At 33.6% G+C, this 17,506-nt stretch overlaps 1 protein-coding gene across 2 annotated transcripts in view; it reads right to left on the reverse strand.

Moving 5' to 3' along the window:
• Positions 1 to 17,506, reverse strand: part of KLHL1 (kelch like family member 1) — a 360,871-nt gene that overhangs the window by 228,674 nt on the left and 114,691 nt on the right. For both annotated transcript variants that reach the window (XM_045478701.1, XM_045478696.1), the window contains exon 2: positions 11,654 to 11,836. In XM_045478701.1, the coding sequence (XP_045334657.1) occupies positions 11,654 to 11,836 (183 nt within the window). The remainder of the gene's footprint in view (positions 1 to 11,653; positions 11,837 to 17,506) is intronic.

Raw genomic sequence — 17,506 nt, forward strand, 5'->3', positions numbered from 1 at the left:
GAATATTTTTCACATGCTGTAAAATCCAAAGTAGAAATATAAATTTAAAAAATATTGAGCACAAATTTTGACAAAATATTCTGTTTCCAAAGAAATATAAAACTGTAAAAAAAATGCATTGTGCTTAAGAGGTATGATTTTCACAGTTGTTTAAATTAGAAATGCTGAAACTTCTTTTTGTTTTAAATATATTAGGGGAAATTACTACATTCTTGAAGATCATCAGAGAAAGTTTACTCCGTGATGGAAAAGGAGATGAAAATACAGAAATGCAGAAGAGTAAAATAAATCCTATGATGCTGGATTGAAATTTGATATATCTTTGTAAATTTACAGTTCTTAATAAAAAAATAGAAATACTGTGTGCATATGTGTGTACAGGTGTATGTAAATTAAGAGATGTGTGTGTACATGTGTATCCTTGGGTAAAAAAACTGACCACAGACAGTGCTGAACCAGGGAAAGCACAAGGGCATTTTGGAACATCATTCTTTGTTTTTTCAGAAAGTGAGGAAATGCTTACAAAGTGATGTGGGATATGTCAAAAGAACCAAAGGTGGTGCTTACATCTGTAAGCTGAACAACAGTACACTTTGGATGCACTTTTCTTTCTAAGAACGTTGTCAGGGAAAAGAGAGGAAGAAACGTCAATACAGGGCATTGTGATCTTAACATTTTCATTTTTTTAAATCAGGAGAAAGTTTTAAAATTATTTATTTTTTAATTTGATGTGTTCATATCTTATTTCTATGTAAGTGAAAGGCATGGTGAAAGCTAACTTTAACAATGAAAGACATTCCTTCTTTTAAGTGAAAACAGTCATTTAATATATACTTTATGCATTTAAAGACTACTTTATGGGATCCATGATTTTAACTATCCTATTAATATTAATGCCTAGGGTAGAAACATGTTCAAAATATTTAAAGTTATCAATTTGTTATAAATTTAATTGATCCATTAGTAACTAAACATGTCTTTTCTTTATATTCTAAAATTCTGAAAAAATAGTAAAGACACAGATATCTTCAAATATTTATCTCATGCCAATTACATACATCAGTGTCAAATCAAAGGAACTTAACAGTCTATACTATGAAAATAACCTGCCATAAACCAGAGATATGTATATCTTTCCTAGAGCACAAGAATATTAATATAAAGTTAACTGGTTTAATCTTACACATAGAAAGCCTTTATTTATAACAGGGTCACATCCATATAGAGAAAAATATGTGACCTGTGGAATTCGATTTTAATTACATGAAATCTTCTCAATCAACTACGATGTACAAAATATGTTACATCTTTAATTCAGTAAGAGAAGTGCAAACAAGTTTATACTGCATTTAGATTTAGTGACACATGAGATGTGAATTAGATTTTGGAAGAGGGATTTAATGCATAACAGAAAATAATATATTTATACATACATACATAACTTCTATTAATGCAAGGGAAGTAAGAGTAGAAAATACATAAACGTGAATGCATGCAGCCATTCTGGAAAATCTTTCATTGAGGTCATCACAAATTTATTTCCTTCCAAATCTATTACTTGTCTAGCCCTACTTCAATTTATTGGTGGTGTTTAACATTGTTGACCTCCCCCTCTTCTTTAAATCCCCTTTTTAGCTAAGGCAGTACAGACTTTCTTATCTCAGCTTACTTCTGATTCTTTGACTTCTTTCTCTTCTTCCTTCTTGACCCTCTCATTGCCCTAGGTGTTTTTTATTTTCCTCAGAATTTTCTCTAAATTTTTGACTTAACACTGACTGTTAAGTGAGTCATTCTCTTCAGAATCATCCTCTAGCATAGCCTTTATTATTACTGTTATGGTGGTTTTACATTTGCCTTGCATCTCAAATGCCTAGAGAAACTGCTCACCAGATATCACAGTATTTCAGATGCTCTAAACCAAACTCAGAGTGTTCCCTGTGAGATTTCTGTATTCATTTTTATTTCTCTGTTACTGATTCGCATACCACCAATATATTGAACTTTCAGAGTATATATTACAAAGTCATTATTTACGTCTCCTCTTTTATCGCCTATATCAAATATGACACAAAATCCATATTCTCTTTTGTATCGGACTTTGAGGTTGCTCTACCCAGACCCCCTTTATCTGTCACAACTATGCCCTCCAGTGCCAGTGATATTATCATCTAACTGCTATCCCATCTCTAGAATCACACTTGGTGGAACAGGAGCTGCCTCCCTGGGATTTTATGTGTTCAGTTCTTCCTACCTCATCCCCTGACCCTCACAACCCCTCCCTCAACCTGTGGGTGGGCCCGATGGCAATGAATCATAGAAGCAGAGTGTAAAATGTTGTCTTTTTCCTCAAAGTGTGACTAACTCTGCAGCAAGTCATGTGCCAGAGCTTCTTGGGAATTAAAGATAAAACAAGGCTTCAGCTGAGACTACATCTTTGATTTGCTCCTTCCTCTGCCCTATCCTTTGCCTTTCTTCTGAGGATGCTCTTTAAATAAACCTGCCTACCTGAATTCCAGTCTCCAGCTCTATTTCCAGGACACCTTACTTAGGACACATAGCTCCAAAATATTTCTCAGTTCATCTCTTTCTCTATATTTATACAGAACTCATTTCATGCCTGGATTAACTTCAACAGCTTCCTAGATCATTAACTAGTTTTGGCTGCCCCCATTTTCTGTGTTTTCTAAAGTGGTCCCATTTTTAGAACTATCTTTGTAAATTATAATAGTTGTTAATATATTGTTTCTACAGAACTACCTGGGTTTGAATTCTACTTCTACGTCTTGTTAAATGCATAACTTGGATGAATGCCTTAATTTCTCCATTTCTCCATTTTCTATTCTGTAAGAAAAAGGTGGGGGAAATAAAGATTTCTTTCCATTTCAGGACAAAATGGGTTAGTATATTCAAAGTACTTCCAACATGGCCTTGCACATAAGCAACACAGTGAATGTTAACTAGCATTAGGCCTATTATTATTATTATTGACTTAATTATGTTATACCGCTCTTCAGGAACCTACATGAGCTCCTAATTATGTACATCATTTGAATTTAAATTTCTCTCCTGGTTTTCAAAATCTGTCATAATCATTTTTGCCCCATTTTACAGCTCAATTCCCCAGTATTTCCAATACAAATGGTTCCACTTCACTAAGCCAGTATCTCACAATTTCCACAAATTCTTTACTTCTCTATTTTTCCATATTATTATCATAATCTAAAATAGCACACTTGTTCTTTTCCACTAGGCTGACCTCAAACAGAATTTTTCAGAAAAACTGCTCATTTCCTTATTTGATTATCTCTGCATTTGGAATCAAAACCATATATTTCCATTTGCAGTTAAGAAATATATGATAACTATTATAACTTTCTTAATTGTCATAGGGGTTATTCTTTCCTCCTCAAAATTAGTGTAAACTTCACACGGGAAAAGTCATATTTTATAATCCTTTTATATCACCAAAAGGGAATAGACCAAGGCATACATGTTTGATATACATTTTTTTTCATGCAACGAAAGATGCTTCATGTATTGCAGAATATCAGTAGTACACATAAAGAGGACATTAAAATGATACCTAAATGATGGGTAAAAAAAGTAAGACAAAAGTTTTTCAGCTTCTCTTATCTCTCCCTCTCCCAGTTTTATTGAGATATTATTGACATATAACATGGGGTGGTAGTATAGATTATGATGATTTGACATCATAAAGGGATTACCACAATAATAAAGTAAAGTAAAGGGATTACCACAATATATTTATAATTGTTGCATTTTGTGGTGAATTGACTCCTTTGTTATTATGTATGGTCATCTTTGTTTCTTGCCACCATTATGCTTTAAAGGCTATGTTGTCTGATAAAAGGATAGCTATACTTGCTCTCTTTTTGTTTCCATTTTCTCAGAATATCTTTTTCCATTCCTTCATTTTTGAGACTATGTGTGACCTTGAAGCTGAAGTGAGTCTCTTGTAGGCAGCATATAGTTAGGTGTTATTTTTTAATCCATTCATTCACTCTATACCTTTTGATTTCACAATTTAATCCTATTTTATTTAGAATATTTATTGATAGGTAAGAATTTACAATGCCATCTAGTTATTTTCTAGCTGTCTTGCATTCCTTTGTTCCTTTCTTCCTCTTTTGCTATCTTTCTTTGTGAATTAGTAATTTCTCATAATGTCATGCTTCGATTCCCTTTTTTCTTTTGTGTATTTACTTTAAGTTTTTGTGCTGCGGTTACCAAGAGGCTTACATAAAACAGCCTATAAATGGAACAGTCTATTTTAAGGTGATAACAACTTAACTTCAATCATATACAAAAATTACTTTTTTACTCCCTCCATATTTTGTTTTGATTTCACAATTTCCCTCTTTATGTACTGTGTACTTTACATACTTTATATTCTGTGTAATCATTAACTAATGATTACAGTAATAAGTACTTTTAACACCTTTGTCTTCTTTTTTTGTCTTCTAATCTCTTTATTAGAGTTAAGTGATAAACACATCATGACATTACAGTTTTAGATTATTCTGAATTTGACTATAGCTTTACTTTACTAGTATGTATTATACTTTCAAGTTTTCATGTTTCTAATTAGAATCCTTTCATTTCAGCTTGAAGAACTCCTTTCAGCATTTCTTGTAAGGCAAGTCTAATAGTGATGTCCTTTCTCAGCTCATGATCCCTTGTGGCCTTGCATTGTTGTCTATGCATTCAAGGAAGGTGGTGGCTCTTCCAATCTTCACAGACTGGCTTGGGCAGGCAAAAACCTTCACCAGTCTGTCTATCCAGAGATCCTGGGTTGGCCATCTGGTGGTATCTGTTTACAGGCTTCATTCTGAAGTCCTTGAGTGGGCATGTCTAGTTTCTGGGTGAGCAGGTGAGTGGGCCTGACATTGGGTATGCAAGGGTCTAGCCTAGTGCTTGAGTATCCAGGGGTAGGCCTGGAGCTTGGGATCACTGCAGTGGGCCTGGCATTTGAGTCTAAAGTGACTGGCTTGGGACCTGGACCTGCAGGGGCAGACGTGGGTCCTGGGTCTACATGATCCAATCAGGTACCAGGGACACTGGTTTGGGTCTGGCATCTGGCTCCATAGACCTGATTTGGTCATAGTATGGTTTGGGAGCCTGGTTTCATGGGAGCCAAACTGGAGGCTTAGGGACATTGTATCCAGCTTGGTACTAGAGTGAGCATGGAGGTTGGGGCCTATGGAGTCAGCTATAACCTGGGAGTTTGGGAGCCAGCCTGAAGGTTCTTTCTGCTGGGGCAGGTCTGGTGTTGAGACAAGTAGAGAGCCTGAATCCATGGGAGCCAGCTTTGAGTTGAGGTTCTCAGGGTCCGGCATGACACTGGGGTGAGCCAGAGATCACAGGTACACAGGAGCTGGCTTGGTGCTATGGTGGCACAATAGCCTAGACCTGTGGTAGTCAACCTGGCTGGGCCCAGCCAGGGACCTGGGTTTATGAGAACATGCCTGCAGCCTGGGTTCCAGGTGACTGATTGGGGGTATGGGGCCACCAGGAGCCGGAGCCATGGTAGCAGGCCATGGCTGGGATGTGCTGGGAGCCCGTGTCCACACGAGTCCTCTGGAAGCCTGGCACTATGGGCCCTGCTTGGGGCTGTGGGAGTTACCTGGGGCCACTGAATCCAACAGGCACAGGGATTTTTTTTTTCTGAAGTTGATTCAGAGCTTTTTTAACTGTCAAGCTGATTGAGAGATTTAGATGGATGTTGGCTTTAATAAAATAGGAGAAATGAGTTATTCCTCTGTTAGCACAGATAAACTATGTAAAACAACTTTCCATCAGTACAGAGACACTACTACTTGCCTACTTCTGAGTATTAATATCTAAGTTACTTGTGAAAGTAATTTCTTTTTACTGTATTTAATATTTTAAGTGTTTCTTTTTAAAATTTTTTTAACATTTATTTATTTTCAAGGCAGAGAGAGAGAGAGAGAGAGCGAGCAGGGGAGGGACAGAGAGAGAGAGGGAGACACAGAATCCAAAGCAGGATTCAGGCTCTGAGCTGTCAGTGCAGACCCCGACGTGGGGCTTGAACCCACCAACCATGAGACCATGACCTGAGCCGAAGTTGGACGCACAACCGACTGAGCCACCCAGGAGCCTCATGTTTTAAGTGCTTCTAATACATCATTTCAATTTCCGCTTTGAGTTTCAACTATTTTCATGATACTAGTGTTCAGTAAAGAACACACATATAAATATGAATATATATTCATAATATTCATATATATAATCTTAAAATAATTAAATATATTCACAAACATTAAAAAAAATGAAAACATAATATGGTGCTAAACGAAATGCCCAGGGTTTTGGTCTACAGAGCAGGATTCTTTCTGTCTGTCACATATTATCATTTAATTTTTAATTTAAGTCTTTATTTGATCATGAATTATTACACACTCATTCTAAAGAGTTCAAAGAATATCTATGTTTATACATTAAAACAATAGCTAGTCCCTTCTTTATCCTGACTACTCGTATTCTCCAGGTATAAGCTTTATTGACAGTATGTTGAATATCTTTCCACACTGTTTCTATGTACATAAAATTATATCTAATATTATTTCCAACTTGGAGGATGTTAGCTATTTAAGATTTTCTCATTTATTTCTGTCAAATGCACTTACCCTTAATAATTGCTAGAGGGGGAAAAGACTTTCACAAGCTAAATTATATTTCATTATATACCTGTACATTGTAACAGAGTAGGCTCTGAAAACCCCTTAAATCTCTTACCATTGAAAATTCGACTATCCAATTATTAATATTGATCTGTCAGTTTAATTTTCAGTATCTGAACTCTCTGATTATAGGAAGACTACACAGCAAAAAATTCTATATAATTAGTACTTAGGGATTTATGTTCAGTTTTTTGGTTCATTTGTTGTTAATCAATTATTCTGGGCCATTTATGAGAAGTTTATATTTATTTTAGAATTCCTCTGAAAAATTAAAGCACAGATGAATTCAGAATTGTGATTATTTTCCATGACAAAAAATGTATTAATGTGTCATCTTGAGTGTTATTAACTTTTCAGAGCTAACTTACTTAAATATATGCCTAGTGGGGCACTTGAGTGGCTCAGTCAGTTGGGCATCTGACCCTCGATTTCAGCTCAGGTCATTACCTCATGGTTCATGAGATTGACCACTGCATCAGGCTCTGAGCTGATAGCATGGAGCCTGTTTGGCATTCTCTCTCTGCTTCTCACTCTGACCCTCCTCCACTTGCACACACATGTGCACTCTCTCTCTCAAAATAAATGAATAAATTTTCAAAATACATTAAAATATGCTGAGCAATAACCTAATATATGTATATAAACATGGGATTTCATAATACATTCATAGTTGTGACTTATATCAGGTTAAAAACATATATACAATATAACCAAAACAAAAACAAAGGGTTTTATGGAGAGCTCTTTAATGGCCATAATCTGTTAATTTAAATAGGGATTAATATGAAAGTTTTGAATGATGAGATAATAAAATGAAATTAAATATATATGACTTTATGAATGGATATTTAGTGAGTACTTATAACACTAAATTTCAATGTCTTTCCTAAAGGAGCAGTAGACCTTACTGAAAGTTATTTCTTTTTTCATTATTTGAAATTATTATAATAGTCCCATGTTCCAGTGCTAATGATCATATCATCATATATATTTTGCCCAAAGGCAATATTCATCTGTCCTAATCAAAATATAACAAAATAACTTCAAAATCCATTCCTTTGTTACTATTTCTAAGATGATTATTTGTTTAAAGCAAAGAGCTAATCACTCATTCATTACTATCATTTCACTGTGCAAAAGTATAAATAAAGAGGGGCATTGTATCTACAATTACTAAAAACAGCACTTGCCTTTTTTCAGGTGCCTTATAAATATTTCCCCACATATTTGTTAATGTATGTTTAACTTAGAATCATAACTATGCAAATTACTTGTAAAATAATAGTACTAAAATTTTAAGCCATGGTGTAAAGAAAATATAAATTCTTATTTGCATCAATTTAGGATATAGACTTAGATTAAATTTTTTCTTGTCACATTTAAGGGAAATATAGATGACCGACAATAATATACTTGTTTTAATATCTGCTAACTATATAAAATATTTTAAATGTTCAGAGTAATATGTATAAAAATAATACATTACTCAAATGTTTTAGAATATCTGAAATTAGAAACAATATTATTTCTGGGACATTTGGGTGGCTCAGTTGGTTAAGTGTCCAATTTCAGCTCAAGTCATGATCTCACAGTTTGTGAGTTTGAGCCCCGTGTTGGACTCTGTGCTGATGGCTCAGAGCCTGGTGCCTGCTTCAGCTTCTGTGTGTGTGTCTCTCTCTGCCCCTCCCCTGCTTGCACTCTGATTCTCTCTGTCTCAAAAATGAAACACAGAAGGGGTGCTTGGGTGGCTCAGTCGGTTAAGCATCCAACTTCAGCTCAGGTCATGATCTCACAGTTTGTGAGTTCTAGCCCAACGTCAGGCTCTGTGCTGACAGCTCCGAGCCTGGAGCCTGCTTTGGATTCTGTGTCTCTCTCTCTCTGCCAAACCCTGCTCACACTCTTTCTGTCTCTCTCTCTCAAAAATAAACATTAAAACAAATTAAAAAATAAAGATTAAAACAATTTAAAAAAATGACATTATTTCTTAATCATCTGGATTATTATAAAATAACTTGCATAATTAAATTATTTATAAAATAATATTAACATTCTAGATTTAAAAAGTAACAAAGAGGGGCTCCCGGGTGGTTCAGTCAGTTGAACATCTGACTTGATTTCCACTCAGGTCATGATTTCATGGTTAGTGAGTTTGAGACCCTCATCAGGCTCTTTGCTGTCAGCACTGAGACTGCTTTGGACCTTCTATTCCCCTCTTTCTCTGATCCTCCTCCACTCATGCTCTCTCTGTGAAAAATAAATATTTATAAAAAAAGTAACAAAGAAAAGAATGTAAAATATAATTAATATGGGAGGATTGCTCAGTATATTGGTTACAAATGCTTCAAATGAGAAATCTTAAATTACTACAAATAAAAGTCTTAAAATATGACTGTAAATTATGTGAAACATTGCTCTTTTTAAAAAAATTAATGACCATTTGTTGTGCTGATATACTTTCGAGTTAATTGAATCTCTCTCTCTACACGCATATATATATATATATATATATATGTGTGTGTGTGTGTGTGTGTGTGTGTATGTGTATACGTAATTATTTAACCAATTTGTAAGTTAAATGAAGTAAACTTATACATTCTCAAAGAAGAATATCTCTTATATTGAAATTTTTATCCAGATGTTAGTTCCGGATAATTAGCATATTTGCCACACATATTACAATATCGAATATCTCAATAATAATGACTATTTGTTAATTGTTTTTTTGCCAATAATAATGCAATTTCATAGAAATATTTGAAAATGCATGTGAATATTATATAATTAGAATTGTCTCCAAAGTTAGATGATCGATTGAAAACTACAGTAGTTATTCAATGTTAAATGTTCCCTCCTATGCATTTCTAAGTGTATCAAATTCAATGTTCACATTTTAATATTGCTATCATAGTAGAAATATACCCTCATTCTTCAGGAATGTTTTTGATTGTCAGCACTTAGATGTATACATATTTTTAGGTAGTAAATTTAAGTTAAACAATATAGAAAATAGGAATACATTAAAAATATTTTTATATGTTGATAACATCTTCTTTCTACTAATCAATTAGTGTTAATAATATTAAACAACATATATCAAGGTAATCTAAGATTATTTGCCTATATATTCAAATATTTAAAATAATAAAATAATAAGAATCCAAACTAAATTTAATTCTTTTCTCAATTAAAATTTCACATTAAAAAATTGAAAAAGTACAAAATTGACCTCAAATTTAATGAATTTTCATAAGTAAACTGATAGGAAATTAATATGGCACAAAGTAATTGGATGTTTAGTTCATGTATCTTGAAATTATTAATGATAAATATATAAGGAATGTTAAAAATATATTAGCTTTCAAATATATTGGACATTAAGAATAATATTAGTATGTCATACATTAAAAAATAATAATAAATGTAAAATAAAGATGTCATCATGAAGTATTTTGAATTTCCTAGTTGAAACAAATAATGTATACCCAATATAACCTGATTTCATTTTATTTTTTATTTCTATTTATTTATATTTTTAAAGTAGGATTCATGCACAGCTTGGAGCCCAACACAGGGCTTGAATTCATGACCCTGAGAACAAAACCAGAGCTGAGACCTAGAGTCAGTTGCTTAACCAACTGAGTAACTGAGGCACCCTAACGCCTGACCTGATTTCCCTTTATTTTTGTCATAAAATTACATTTCATTTCAGATTTTAGGTACATTCTCTTATGTTAAAATGGATCTCCACTTAGTGTGATTATGTGAAACATAAAATGGAGTATTTATCAACCTTAGTTAGAAGAAGTTTTCTTTTTGAAGTATTTATATTTGCTTTATTTATTATAAAATGTTTACTCTAATGGCATTATACATCTTCCCCAAAATAAATAAAAAGTAAAAGAAAAATAACTTAAGCTCTCTTAAAAATATGGATCCTCAACTATTATAAATAGATTTAGCTATGATCATTTGACAGAGATTAGTAGGATACATTTATATTATGATTTATAATTCTACAAATTTATCTCTATCCTTCATCTTTTTTTTTTTGCATTTGAATCATAGCACTATGAAAGATGACATGTGTTAATAGATGGAATATCAAATTATTCTTGATGTTCTTACTGGAAAATCTAACTTTCATTCACAGTAGGCTTTGACCATCTAATATGAGCAGGACAACATTTAAGAGCATAACAGCCACGTTATGGATAAACACATGAAAACACACAAACACAATACAGTAATCCTTAGTTTGCAAGCATAATTCATTCTGGAAACATGCTTGTAATCCAAAACACTCATATATCAAAGTGAATTTCAAGAACAATTGGCTCGATCATGTGAAGTATCACATACGACTTACATTACAAGACATCTCTTGTTTACTAAGTTAAAATTTATTAGAAATGTTTGCTCATCTTGCAGAACACTTGCAGACCAAGTTACATGCAATCTAAGATTTTACTGTATTTTTATAATAAAATATCCCATATGTCATATATTTTATCATAAAATATCTAGAAATTCATAACAAAATATCAAAGTCAAAATATTTCAAATTGTATTTGAACCCCTTTCTTTCTTCCATAAATCAGAGACTTGAGAACTTGAGTCCTTTAACACAGGGATCAGCAAACTATGACCCATGGACTAAATCTGGCCTGCTGCCTATTGCACAACCCACAAGCTAGTTACAGGTTTTATATTTTTAAATGGTTGGGGAAAAATCAAAGGATCAATATATTCCACAACATGTGAAAACTAAATGGAATTCAAATCCCTTTGCCCATAAATAAAGATCTATTGGACCACACATACAAAAAAATAGATTCTTACCTCTCTAATCATATAATGTTTTACGTCTACATACCAGAGTATCATTTCCAAATATATGAATGCATGTATCCAATTAAGACAGGTTACTATACCTGTGCGCAGGTATCTTTCGGTTCCCAACAATGAGGATAACATCACAGAGTTGCTGTTGTTTCAAATAACTTTCCATTTTTCTGAAGGTTTGCTCAGCATGGTGAACAGCCTGATAGAATTCTTCAGAGCTACTGGAGTCCATATCACTTTGAGGTGTCAGTGAATGGCTAGTTGCTGACAACCTGCAAGTCACATACAAAAAAGATGGTGTTTATAAAGTGCTAGGAGTTGACCAAAATGACACACAGAGTTTTAGAATTTTATAGGGAAATCAATGCATCTCTCCTTATGTCCATCATTGTTAATGTAAGTCAGAAAAATCTATTTAGGGTGAAATAATTTGCGCTGGAAGCCATAAATGAATTGTTAATTATCTTTTTTTCTTGTCTTAAAATGATTTAAAAGATAGGTTATCTGTATTTATTAGGACATTAAATTAAAAAACCCAAAAAAGTAACAGAAATAGTCAATTACGAACATGCATGCCTGTTCTAAAATTGATTACTAATAAAATGTTAATTTAATACATTTGAAAATGAGATAGATTATCTAATTATACTACCCTAAATCACGATTCCTGTGAGGTTATAATAAATGTTCCTTTACAGAAGTAGGTGACTTTTATTATGAGAAATTATGACACATGGTTTGTAAAAAAGATTGACAATAAATTTGAAATTAAATTGTTGAGTTTTATATTCCACACCCAACTGATTAAATATATATACAGCATGCAGTAGCTCAACAAGTACTTTGAAATATATATATATATATATATCAAATATATATATAATATGTATGTATGCATGCATATACACATGTGCATACACACGTATATATGCATATACACATATGAGTATATTTAATAAACTTTAAATTTTGAAAAAATTAATACTGAATTTTGGCTACTGCATTTATTAATATCATAGACTGTTTCACAATGAAGACATTGAAATACCATGCTCCATATCAAGGAGAAGAATCTATCAAAATGTGAATGGTAGGCCCAGAAGACCCAACCAAGTGTTTGATAACAATAATAATGAAATATCTTATTTCAAGATAGAAAATAACATGGGGGAATTATGTTTCCAATTACAGGGGAATAACTTGTAGTTGACTAAACCCCTCACCAAGAACACCAGAAAAAATGTTACATATAATATCAAAATAATTAAATGAATTTAATAATAACTACTAAGGCAACCAGGATCTGATAGATCAAGAACTTAGAATAAAGATAAACTCACAGAAGTCAGCTCAAAATTCTACACTGCTTTTTTTTTCCCTCTAAAGTTATTTACTAATTATAAGCAGCATAGGATGAGACTCTGAGAAACTCAGCATAATGAAGCAGCCAACAGTATCATGGGGCTTGGAGGAAAGGATGGATATTGGAATTAGGGGCTCCAAAGGTAATCAAAACTTGAGAGATAACTGAAGGGCCACAAAGGAAAGTTTAGGAAAGGCTGTCATTGTGTACCAATTTTCCCCAGAGGTATTTGTGACTCCTAAGCACTGCTAGACAAGCAGAAAATGGCTTATAGGACATTGAAATGTTAAATAGAACTTGAAAGATAAAAATTTGGATTCAAGGACCAGCAAGGATGAGGGATGCTGGTAACTACACAGGCTCTCAGTTGGGCCCCCTGAAGGATTGTATCCCAGGAGTCAAGGGTACTGGAAATACAAGAGATAACACAAAGACAGAAATCTAGATTTGAATCAATGAAGCCTCTGAGTGCATTAAGGTGATCCTCTAATCTAAATGTCATAAAATAGTCAAAATAAACCCCTTAAAAAAAGATAACTTGATGGGGCGCCTGGGTGGCTCAGTCGGTTAAGCGGCCGACTTCAGCTCAGGTCATGATCTTGCAGTCCGTGAGTTTGAGCCCCGCGTCGGGCTCTGTGCTGACAGCTCAGAGCCTGGAGCCTGTTTCAGATTCTGTGTCTCCCTCTCTCTGACCCTGCCCTGTTCATGCTCTGTCTCTCTCTGTCTCAAAAATAAATAAACGTTAAAAAAAAATTAAAAAAAAAAAGATAACTTGATAGAAACTCTGATTTCTTCTGCATGTATATAATGCTTGACATTAAAGTAAAAAAAAAGTAGGCCTATAAATAAACTAGACCTAGGGAGAAAACAGACAATAGAAACAGGCTCCCAGATGGATCACTATTAGTTATAGATGTGAAAATATCTCTTATTAATATATTTTAATATAAATAAAAAGGTGGATAGTTTTAAGAACATTAGGTTATATGAATAAATCAACTGGAAATGTAATAATTTAAGATTTTGGTAGAGGAATTGAACTTGCAGATTGGATGCAGGTGAAGCAAAGATAATGTAAAAATAAATAGAAAATATTGAAACTAAATTATTGATATAAAAAGATAAAAACAGTAGTTCTGAAACAAATGAAACTTGGTAAGACATTGTAATATTCGCATAATTATAGTTTTAAAATTAGAGAGAGACATAATAGGGCAAAAGCCATCTGAAGAAATATTGGCCAAGAGTTTTCAAAAATATGTTAAAGACATCAAGATTCAAGACTCACTATCCATCCACAATAAAACAAAACTGCACATGATGGTAAAACCAATGCAAAGCTGGAAAAAAAAAGGAAGAGAGAAAAAAAAAAAAACTTTCTTAAAAAGTTGCCAGAGAATACAAAATGAGAACTTTTCCTCCAACTTGTTTAATGAGGTAAATATAACACGGAAACAAAATTGAAAAGGATGTTACAAGGAAAGAAAAATTAATGGTCATTCTCTCTCCTAAACAGATTTACAAAAATCTTAAAAATTTTTAAATGTTTATTCATTTTTGAGAGACAGAGACAGACCATGAGCAGGGGTGGGGCAGAGAGACAGGGAGACACAGAATCCGAAGAAGACTCCAGGCACAAAGCCCGATGTGGGGCTCGAACCAACAAACCATGAAATCATGACCTGAGCTAAAGTGGGATGCTCAACTGATTGAGCCACCCAGGCACCCAGATTTACAAAAATCTTAAGCAAAATACTAGTAACTAAATACAAAACTGTATGTAAAAAAGAAATACATAAAAATGATATATATTAAATATATACTGGATAATGCATCACAAGTAAGTTACACTTAATTAAGGAACACATTTTCATCATATAAAATCACCTAATTCATTCATATAGCAAACATATTTAATGGAAACCTTTCCTCATTGAGATTTAAAATGAAATTCATTAGTGCTACCTCTATTCAACATTTTTCTGGAGTGTCTTTCCAATGTAATGTAAGCAAAGAAAAAAAAATAAAAGTCCATTAGAGTTAGACAAGGAAACACTATATAATTAATATTATTTCCAGAAGACATGTTTGTGCACATAGAAAATCCAAAAGAATCTGCAGACAAGTTTACAAATCTAAATCCATTAAAATTATGTGTGTTCTCTGTTATCTACAATATTTGTCTACACAATATGGTTATTTTCACCAGACTTTACCAGTTTTTCCTTACATATTTAAAACTAATAGAAATTTTGCTATACCATATGTTTGCCTTTCACAAGTTTGCAAATTACAACCCCAGAATATGGTCATTTCCTGGAATATATTTTAGGAATTCAGGCTCAGGCATATGTGGCAAGAACATTCTTCTATACATTAACACATTGAACAGAAAAGTCACAAAATGCCCTGCAAGAAGGAGTTGTAAATCTAGACCAAACATATCATTATTGGATTTCAGTTTACTATGGAGAATCAAGTCACGACTATCAGGAGTATAGGCTGCCAAATAGATCAAAACTGACCCACTGAGATCCCGATGTTTCTGGTCTGGCACCAGACTGCGTGAACAGAATCCTAAAGTCAAGATATTAGAGATGACCCTGCAGAAGGGCTCCAGATTGGCTTAAAGGAGGTTTGTGATAAGGGCTACATTCAGATCCTCATGTAAATTTCCTACAAGTCAAATAACATACTTATGGCTGAAAGGTTTATACCTCACTAAGATTTTCAGAGCCTGGGAAATGTTAGCAAGGAAAGAATTTAATGTAGCTGATCTTCAAGTCACTCAAGTTGTAGTGGACATGATATTAGAGGAAATAGTGAAAGAAATAGAATAATACCATTTTAGAGTTTGGTGAGACCAAAGAACTGCAAATGAAGTAGGGCACAGAATTTTACAGGATTATTTTAAAGTCAAAAAGCTAATTACTGTGAAGGTGGCACCTTCTTTTCCGTAATCTAGGTACTCTAACAAATCTTGACTGTCATACACATGTGGGCCTTTGCTGAAGAATTTGAAAGTAATTTAAAAGGATAAGTCAAAAGAACAGAGAGCTGGAAACTAGACTACAAACTATTTTTTCCGACTTCATCTTCACTCCTCACTTTTTTTTTCTAAAAGTTCTAAATCTTTGACTTTCTCCACATTATATTTGAAAACTAGTTACTTTTCTTGGAGGTTGGTAGATCTGTCAAGAAAAATGGTTATGTTGGTTTGACTTGATTTTTCTCCCTATAAAGTCACTGTCACAGTGCTTGCACATTTCCTCATAAATCATTTCCTGATCTCAGGCTTGAATAGAACTCCTTGTCCTTGACCTTTGACTCAGGATTTAAGAAGAAGTTTCCACATCAGAGCATTTAGGATTATTAAACTAATATTTATTATTTAATCTCCCCATCATATATCCAGCCTTATTAGTTTAACAAATCAGATCTTAAAATTTTATGAAATAGAGATATCTTTATAATGTTTCCTATAAATATAAAGTAAAAATCTGACATTGTATGATTTCTCTTATTGTCTAATTTTTACGTGTTCATCCTAAATAAACTTTATAATCTCTTTCCAATGTGAGAGTCTCTCAGATGTTGTGATCTGACACCCTAACTTCTATCTTTATTGTGGCCCAATAATGTAAAGCCTCAAGTTCCAAGAAATGAAATTTTAAAAGGGCAATATGACTTCTTCCCATCGGAATTTAAACATGCTTAGGAATTCCCCAACCAGTGATATACAAAACAATAAAATGATTACCAAATTTTCTTGATCTCATGAACTCAAGCCACAGCTATTCCTATTTCCTTTCCCAACCATATGTCTGTCCCCAAAGTGTTTTCTGCACTCATTATCCTACTTCCTGACCCTCTGAATACTCCTCAATCCATGGCAATCTAACTTCCCAATCACCCATATAATGAAACTGCTTTTGCAAGAGCACTAGTGTCTTTTCTTATGGCTTTATTTAGCTTTAATTGTCATTTCTTAATTGCTGAGAACTGGCCAATGTGCATTCGTATTCCTATGCTGAACAATTCAGGACTGAACATCACTTACATTTCCTGTACCAAACAATTCTGAAAAAAAGGATATTTTCTTCTTTTTGTGGTAAATAATATTGGGATCCTGTGGAAATAATTTGACTCTCGCACCAGGAAATAGTTACTTCTAGATTAGACTGTGAATTAACTTAAAAAAATAAACGGCTGTAAGAACTAACCACTATTCATCTCTTTTCACTTTAAGACTCTCTACCTATGTGCCCATTTAAAGCTATTACACCATAAATTGTGCACTGTCAATCAGGCTCCAGCCTTCAGTGTCTCCATGGTTCAAACTACATATGATATATTATAAATGCCTAACGATCTGATATTTTCTCCAACACTTTAAAAAATTTTTTTAACGTTTATTCACTTTTGAGAGAGAGAGACAGAGGGTGAGCAGGGGAGGTTACAGAGAGAGAGAGACACAGAATCTGAAGCAGACTCCAGGCTCTGAGCTGTCAGCACAGAGCCCGACGTGGGGCTTGAACCCATGAACTGCAGATTCATGACCTGAGCCCAATCAGATGCT

Source organism: Leopardus geoffroyi, chromosome A1, assembly GCF_018350155.1.
Source record: "Leopardus geoffroyi isolate Oge1 chromosome A1, O.geoffroyi_Oge1_pat1.0, whole genome shotgun sequence".
In the NCBI taxonomy this organism is placed as follows: Eukaryota; Metazoa; Chordata; class Mammalia; order Carnivora; family Felidae; genus Leopardus; species Leopardus geoffroyi.